Here is an 8299-nt window from a genome sequence, read left to right as displayed (position 1 = left end):
GGCTGGAGCACCTCCCATAGGAAGACAGAAAGTTGGGGCTGTTCAGCCTGGAGAAGAGAAGGCTGCGTGGAGACCTCATAGCAGCCTTCCAGTGTCTGAAGGGGGGCTGTGGGGATGCTGGGGTGGACTATTAGGGACTGCAGTGATAGGACAAGGAGTAATGGGTTTAAACTTAAAACAGGGGACGTTCAGGTTAGATACAAAGAAGATCTTTAAGGGTGGTGAGGCACTGGAACAGGCTGCCCAAGAAAGTTTTGAATGCTCTATCCCTGGCAGTGTTCAAGGCCAGGTTGAACCATTAGCCAACACAGTCTAGTGTGATGTGTCCCTGCCCGTGGCAAGAGCATGGAAACTAGATGATCTTAAGATCCTTTCCAACCCAAACCATTATATATTTTAAATGCAATGCAGGTGCTCAGTTTTAATGTGTGCCTCCAACTTGTGTGCTTGCAGAAGGATGCAGCAGTGTTTTGGTTTTGTTCGAGTTTTGTTTTAAAGCAAGAGGAAAGCTCCACAAGTGTCCCTGTGCAAATGTTCTCTGTCCACTTCCCCCTCCTTTTTTCAATTATGCAGATCTTTTGGAAAATTCCCTTACCAAGTCGAGTATGAGCACTGCCCCAGCTGGGAAGGATCTTGGGGGGATTCTTCTAATAACCGTCCGTGATTTGGGATTCACCGCAGGCCTCCCTCCGGCTGACCCTGGAGTCAGTGTGTGTCCTGCCCCGAGTCCTGCTCTGCACACTTACCAGTCCTGCTCTCCCCAGGGGCAGCCCCGCACCGCGGGATGCGGGCAGCGAGCCCAGCCTTGCAGTGCCCGCCTCTGAACACTAGCTCTGCCTTGCGGAGCTCCTCTAAAGGCCGCCACCTCGGCAGGGGGTCCCGGCCCAGCGGGACATTCCTGTCATCGGAGCGCACGGCGGGGAGCCGCGGCCAGCTCGGCAGGGGTAACAACAGCGCCCGCTTGAGCCCGCCCCGAAAGCCCGGAGCGCCTGCGCAGTGTGCGGTGGAGGCAGCGCGGCGCGGCTCCAGCCCGGTTGGCGGTGAGTGGAGCCTGGCGCCGGAGCTGTGTGCGGGAGGGCAGGTGAGGTACAGGGGGTGGGAAGAGCTGTTGCCGCGTCTCTTTCCGCAGGTGCGGTGCGCCGCGGGCTGGTGGGGCTGGGATGGGAGCCGAGAGGCTGGCCTTGAAAACCGTGTGTGTTTGCTGTCCGCACAGGGGTGGTCGAGCATGGAGGTGTTCCCGTCTCCGCTGGAGTCCGCCAAGTTTATAGCCGACAACAGCAAAGATGTCTCCGTGGACGAGGAGGGGGTGCGGCGGGTGGCGGAGAGTTTGTTCGACAAAGCTTTGACGGCAGAGTTCGGGCTGGAGGGGTGGAAGAGCCTCCACGAGCTGAATCCCCAGTCCGCCAGCAAGGAGGCGGTGGCATGGGTGTTCCTGGTGGACACCCTCAACTTTTCCTTCTGGTCCGAGCGGGAGGAGCAGAAGTACCTCGTGAAGTACAAGGGCAAAACGTACAGCGGGTACTGGTCCCTCTGCGCCGCCGTCAACAGGGCCCTTGACGACGGTCAGTGAGTGCCGGGGAGTGGGGCTGCCCCTCACATCAGCCCCCACACCCCGTTGCCGGGGCCTGGCCTCACCTCGCCCCTCAAGGAGGCGGCGGGAGCCAGTGAGCGGTCGGGTGGGGGGCGCTGGAAGCGGGGCTGTAAGCATAAAATAGAGGGTGCTGAGGCACTGGCACAGGCTGCCCAGACAACTGTGTATGCCCCTTCCCTGACAGTGTTCAAGGCCAGGTTGGACGGGGCTTGGAGCAACCTGATCAGGTGAGAGGTCTCCCTGCCCATGGCAGGGGCTTGGAACTGGATGAGTTTTAAGGTTCCTTCCAATCAAAACCATTCTGTGAAATAGGAGCCACTTCTGCAAACTACAGCTTACCATTTTGATAAACCTGTATGTGCAGACAAGTCTGTGGGGCTTGAGGGAGGTAGCTGGAAGTACTTTAATAACCCCTTTTGCTAAAATTAGATAACTTGTTGCTCTAATTGTGTTACCAGTTATCTGTTAGAGTGCCCATAGTAAACTGTGATTTCTGTTATTTTGTATGTGTTATTAAGAAAACTGCATGTTTCCATGACATATAAGAAAATGAGACTTCAGCTGAGCATCCTTTCTACTAATTTAGTACTAAAGCAGCTCCAGTGACTCCAAAAACATGTATACCTCAAACCCAGTATTTTAATGCTAACTCTTGTTGCTGTCATAAGAAAAAAAAACTATTAGTAGGTATAGATGGAAGTTTTAATCCATCAGGGACAGTAGCAACAGGACAAGGGGTAATGCGATTTAACTAAAACAAGGGAAGTTTAGGTTGGATATAAGGAAGAAGCTGTTTACTGTGAGGGTGATGAGGCACTGGAATGGGTTGCCCAGGGATGTTGTGAATGCTCCATCCCTGGTGGTGTTCAAGGCCAGGTTGGACAGAGCCTTGGGTGACATGGTCTAGTGTGAGGTGTCCCTGCCCGTGGCAGGGGGCTTGGAACTTGATGATCTTAAGGTCCTTTCCAACCCTAACTATTCCATGATTCTATAAATGCATAATGTGATTAGGAGCTAAGGAAAAACAGGCCTATGCTAACTAAACTATCTGTATATAAACTATATTTGCTGATGTGCTGTGTAAACATCCCACTGAAAGGTGAAGACTAAGCAGCTGGGAAAAATTACATATAAAGAGTAATAAGGGTTCCATGGTGACATGCTGGAAACTTATTTGTAGAAGGAAGGACTGTGTGCAAACACAAATTTGTTTTTAGGCAGCCAAGAGAGTGTGGTTATTACTGAACACTCAGGTAATTGTTTTTAAGAGTTGATAGACCCTTAGATCTTATGGTGTAAATGCTTTCATTTGTGGCAGGCCTCTGTATTAGGTCTTGGAATGTGTTATGGTAGCCTAAACATCTTATTTTTCTTTTTCTAAAGGAATACCTATTACTAGTGCACCATATTTTGCCACTGTGACACTTGACCAAGTTAAACACATATTTCGCTCTGACACTGAAGTGTCCATACCTTTGATTGAAGAAAGACATCGGGTGCTGAATGAAAGTGGAACAGTTCTGCTGGAGAAATTTGGAGGCTCTTTTCTCACCTGCATTAAAATGAGTAACGGAAGTGCTCAGAAACTACTACATCTAATAGTGGAAAACTTTCCTTCTTACAGAGATGAAGCTGTATATGAGGTAAGCTGAAACTTCTAACAGGAAGTTTCTTATAAGAATTTATTCCTCCTCGATTGTGTGACTTTAAAAGATAGGTCTTAGGTTGTCTGTATAGATTTTTCTGAGAAGTTAGTTCAGAGTTGATCTAATATTTGTGAATTGGGGAGGTTTAATCTAGGAAATGAAACGTAAATAGAAATATTTCTGTGGAATATGTGAAATTCAAGGGAAATAAGGGGGGAAAGTTAATTTTGATATTTTTTGCCTAAAATCGGTAAAGATATTGTCCTGTATAATGAAAAGAAAATCAGACTGTGAAGCAGCTGATCTTGACTATGTCAGTTGCTAAGAGTCACATAGGTAGGGAACAAGATTTCTAAAATAATACCCTTGGTCCACAGTATGCTTCTTGATAAGCTGGGGTAAGATAATTGAGATTTCGGGTTTTTATGAATCTGAAACTCTGAAAACAGAATCACACCGTTTGTTAACAGTAAAAGAATTTTACTTGGTTTAAACCAAGTCCACACACAGCTCGTTCACTCACTCCCCCCCTTACTCCCCCAACTCCCGGAGAGTTAGGAAGGAGAATCCAAAGAATGTAGCCCTCACGGATTGAGACAAGAACAGTTGAATAGCTAAGGTATAACACAAATCACTACTGCTACTACTACTACAAACAGTAATGATAAAGCCAATAACAAGTGAAGAGAATACAACACCTCACCAGCCACCGACCCATAACTCACCCCACCCTGCCCGACTGAGCACTGACCGATACCTCCTCCATCCCCCCAGAGCTCCAGCCCTTCTGGGTCTCTCCCAGTTACCTCCTGGGTATGACGTGCTATGGTATGGAATACCTCTTTGGCTAGCCTGGGTCAGGTGTCCTGTCTCTCTTTCCTCCCGGCCTCCCCTCCTCCCTGACAGAGCATGAGCTCAGAGAAGGCCTTAGACAAACCAAACATTTGAGCAGTAACTCAAAACATACTTGCTATCAGCAACCGTTCTCAGCCTGAAAGTCAAAACACAGCACTGCACCAGCTACCAAGAAGGAGAAAAAATGACTGCTACTGCTCAAACCAGGACATTGTGTTAAGTCATTACCTAGTCAGGAATGTATTTTGAAAAACAAGAGTCATGTTTTTGTCCCCCTGAAGAAGAGCTGTTTTTTTTTTTTTTTTTCATTTGCTTTCTCTGTCTTCATTGCTTTGTTGTAATTTATTTTGATAATACTCCATGTTCCAGGTAGATCTTGACTCCTTTATACTCCTTACAAATCCGTGATATTTGAGGTGATTACTGCCTGGAAAAATCACAATTTTATTATTCCCCCCTTTGCCTCAGTTGCTACTGACAGTTTTTATTCCCCATCTCTCTTCTGCCGTGAGTTTCTCTGCAGCTAAAGAAGGAAATGAAACTGGTAGAATTGTGAAAATGTGGAACTACTGGGAATCTACACTATAACTTCTTTTGGTTCAACAGGCATTGCACAAATGACTGCAGGCCAAAAGCAACTGATAACTTTTGTCAGGATTGACGGTATAATGAAGCTTTTTGGAGCTGTTTTCCTGAAAGTAACTGATAGGAAGTAGACTGACGCTATCTGGTGTTTTCCATGTCTCTGGTTTTGCCTATACAGGCAACATCTTCATTTAGCATCAGTGACATATGTAGCCACTCCTGTGCTCAGTTCCATCTGCACTAGTATTCAGCTGTTATATCATTATGTCTTAAAGACTATGCTGCTGGCAGCATGACATATACCAACAGTCTGTGCAGTCCTTTCAATGTAACTCTGTGGAACACCAGTCACTGGAGCTTTGAAACTATTGCATTTATCACATAAATCTGCCCTTTAGTAGGTGGCATGACTAGAATTTTACCTTATTAACATTACAGACAAACAGATTTAATGAAATATTTCAGTTGTCTAATCCATTACATGTTTTTTCTCCTTGAAATAAAAGGTTGGAAGAAAATTCCATGTGATACTTGTTTGTTGGTTGATATTGTTTAGATTTTACACTCTTAAGAAGTATTGCCTTTTTATTGTTTGCTTAACCACAAACACAATAGTATATTTCACAGAATGTAACTCTTACATGTCTCTCTCTGTACATACCATTTGCTGTATTTGTTGATGTTTTCAGGTAATTTAATAATTAATGCATTTCCTTCCTCAGAAAAAAAGGGTGTCTTTCTACAAACGGGCACAAATACTTGTGGCTGATACATGGAGCGTATTAGAAGGCAAAGGAGATGGCTGTTTTGAAGACATTTCTAGTTTGACTATATTTGCTGACTATAGAATTCCCCAAGTTCTTGTTCACCTAAAAGCAATGAAGTATTCTGAGGAACTAATGAAGAAACTGCGTGAAGGTTTGCTCCTCCCTTGCTTGATATTAGTAATCTTACCTTTTGACACTGTAGGCTAAAGCTGCTTTTACAGTGTAATGTTTTGTCGATGTAAGGTTGTGTAATTTTATTCTTCTCCACCCAACAAGGACTACTTATGTAGTGATGAGGTAACAAGAGGGAACTTTAACAGTGATCTTGAATGATGTCTTAAGGTTACGCTTTTATAAAGGTCTAAGAGTTCCTTGGCTTAAACATTGGTAAGGGAAGGATTAAAGAAACTCTAAGATCTAAATTTCTGAAGGGCTGCTTTTGCCAAAACCATGCTTCAGCATAAGTATAGTTATGATTTTTGAAGTTTAGATAAAAGAAGCAACTGTTTTGTCATTAGTTCAAAGATTATGTAAATGGGAATTCCTCATTATCTGTACTGAACAGCTGGTAATATTAAGCATTCATTAGAAAAGAATTGCTTGAAGTTAATTTCATCATACTCCAGTCTTGTTTCTAAGCACAGTTCCCTCTTCCGGTACTATGAACATCAGTGAATAAAAGCATAAACCAACCAGTTATCCACTATAAAATGACTGTGTCTAGAGGTAGGACTGCTGTTATGCAATTTAAAAATTACACAATAAGATAAACAGATTAATACAATTATCCATGGATCGGATATAGGATGGCCACATATATATATGCCAATGTATGTGTGTGTTAAATAGGTCATGTAGACAATTTATCTTTTCCATGAAACCTAGTTAAGGACAGTCCCAAGTAATTAAAAAAAATTAGTCCCTTTGCATTTATATATATATATATAGGTAGCTCTCTTGATGGTTTTAGTTTTGTTTTGGATTTTTTTTTTGGAGGGGGGGAAGAAGGGATGTGTTTTTGTTTGTTTGGTTTGGATTTATTTTAATTTTATTTTTTAATCTTGACTAGAATTATCCTGGCAGAAAATAAATGGTATTGAAATTACATTTGACTATGCTTTTTGTACCTACAAGCAAAGAAATAGTCATATAATGTGCAGTATAACCCAACACCTGTTCTTTTCTTAAACAACTTTCTTAAAATACAGGATGCTGTTTCAGTTGAATAGGGGGTGAACTTATATGTGCACATGATAAAACTAGTCATTAGAAAATGCATAGCAACATTGTTCGCAGTTGCAGTGTATTTGCTGTGAAAACTGCAGTCCTCATTTAGGATAAATGTGGAGGGGGGGGGGGGGTAAGGCAAATTCAGGCCATCCTCGGTCTTCTGTCTCTTGCATAGAAATGTATTGCTGTCTCTTTGTGTCCTGCAGGAACAATTTTCCAGTCTGGAGATAAAGAAGAGGTAGAGATCCGTGGCTGTTCCATTTGGTGTTGCGCTTTGATTTGTAAGCACCTGCTGGAGCTGTATGAGAAGAAGGGTCAGGACATGCGTGACAAAATCAATGCAGTTTTACTCGACTACTATCTATGGGACTATGCCCGGGAACACCGGGAGGAGATGAAAGACATTCCCTTCCACCAAGTGCGGTCTATCTATTACTAAGTCCAGCCTGATAGCTGTTGTGTTGATGCATTATTTGTTGAATTACAATTACTCGTTTTGTGGGGTGTTTTGTCACATACTAATTTGGTACAGGCTAAATGAAATGCTCGTTTCCTGATGATGAATTAACAACTTGCCTTTTGTTTTCTTTCCCTAAATCTCTCTTGCTGTGACTGGAATTTGTTGTGTAATCTTAGCTGGGCAGCCCATTTCGCTGCAGGGCTTATCGCTTCTGTTTCCAGTTCCATATCTGTGTATGTACCGGTGAAGGTACCGTTTTGTTTCTTGAATAAACCCTGCAGTCATACAAATCGCCCGGAGACCTCTCCGTTTTGTGGGGCGGGTGCAGACCGTCAGCAAACGCTGCGGTGCGGGGAGGGCGCGGGAGGCTCTTCCTGGCCGCTGGGGGGTGCTGTGGGCGCTGGGCTTTGCCACTCTGCGGGGCCGCCGCCGGACGTTGCCGCCGTTGCCTAGCGAGGCGCAGTAAACAACGAGGAGATAGCGGCGGCCGCCCCGCCGGGCCCAGCGCGGCCGGTCCCGCCGCGCCTCTTCTCCCGGGCCCTCCGCAGCGGCCAGCGGCACGGAAGTCGGGGAGCGGCCTGGCGGGGAGACTACTGGACGTTCCGCGGCCCTGGCGACTCCCGAGACCCAGGCAGGATCCCGTTCCTGGATCATCGCAGGTTTGGGGTGAAAGGTGCGCTTTGAGCCACGGCAAGCGTGGAAAGAGTACTGCCCCCCTCGCAAAATACCGCTGCCAGCGAACAGAAAAAGCCTTCCGGCACATCTACGCCTGCTTCTGGCAGCAAGGAGCGTGCGGTGGCGCTCTGGGGCTATTTAATACTCCACATGCTTTTATACAGTATTGAATAGGTTTACTTCTCTCCTTACCCTTTATCTCCCCCATTTCTCTTCCCCCACCCCTCACTCCCCCTCGTGACTTCGTTTAATTTGTTGTTTTATTTTGGGGTGTTTTAACATAACTTTAAAAGAGGGAAGAGTGTCAGCATGTTGCAGCAAAGCTTGCTAGGGGATAAAAATAATGCACCTGGATAAATAAAACCAGAAATCTATCGAAGTGTGTTTTGGATCAGTAGTGAGTAAGTATATAAGGCTGTTTCTGATCATCTGGTCCTTTCTGAGGCGAGCCTGATTTCAGTCTTATGCTTTGCTTGTTTTTCTTTTGCTC

At 45.1% G+C, this 8299-nt stretch overlaps 1 protein-coding gene across 2 annotated transcripts; it reads left to right on the top strand.

Annotated features, from left to right (window-relative positions):
• Window positions 1-948: 948 nt before the first annotated feature.
• On the top strand, window positions 949-7426 carry QNG1 (Q-nucleotide N-glycosylase 1). Of its 2 annotated transcripts, none has more exons than XM_031054272.1 (5): window positions 949-1040; window positions 1214-1562; window positions 2975-3234; window positions 5400-5595; window positions 6881-7426. In XM_031054272.1, exons 2-5 carry the CDS (start codon window positions 1226-1228, stop codon window positions 7111-7113), a joined length of 1026 nt encoding a protein of 341 aa, XP_030910132.1. In that variant the 5' UTR covers window positions 949-1040; window positions 1214-1225; the 3' UTR covers window positions 7114-7426. The 2 variants fall into 2 exon arrangements, with proteins under 2 accessions (XP_030910132.1, XP_005154992.1); XM_005154935.3 differs by having other exon boundaries at window positions 1010-1081.
• The last annotated feature ends 873 nt before the right edge of the window (window positions 7427-8299 follow it).

The sequence above is a fragment of the Melopsittacus undulatus genome, chromosome Z, assembly GCF_012275295.1.
Source record: "Melopsittacus undulatus isolate bMelUnd1 chromosome Z, bMelUnd1.mat.Z, whole genome shotgun sequence".
Lineage (NCBI taxonomy): Eukaryota > Metazoa > Chordata > Aves > Psittaciformes > Psittaculidae > Melopsittacus > Melopsittacus undulatus.
This window is presented reverse-complemented; position numbering and strand designations above follow the sequence as displayed.

What these genes read in the sequence shown, in the direction of transcription:
- QNG1 (XM_031054272.1), top strand. Translation starts at nt 1,226, where the DNA reads ATGGAGGTGTTCCCGTCTCCGCTGGAGTCCGCCAAGTTTATAGCCGAC. An exon ending in GAGATGAAGCTGTATATGAG is followed by an intron (nt 3,235 to 5,399) that starts GTAAGCTGAAAC and finishes TTCCTTCCTCAG; the next exon opens with AAAAAAAGGGTGTCTTTCTA. An exon ending in AATGAAGAAACTGCGTGAAG is followed by an intron (nt 5,596 to 6,880) that starts GTTTGCTCCTCC and finishes TGTGTCCTGCAG; the next exon opens with GAACAATTTTCCAGTCTGGA.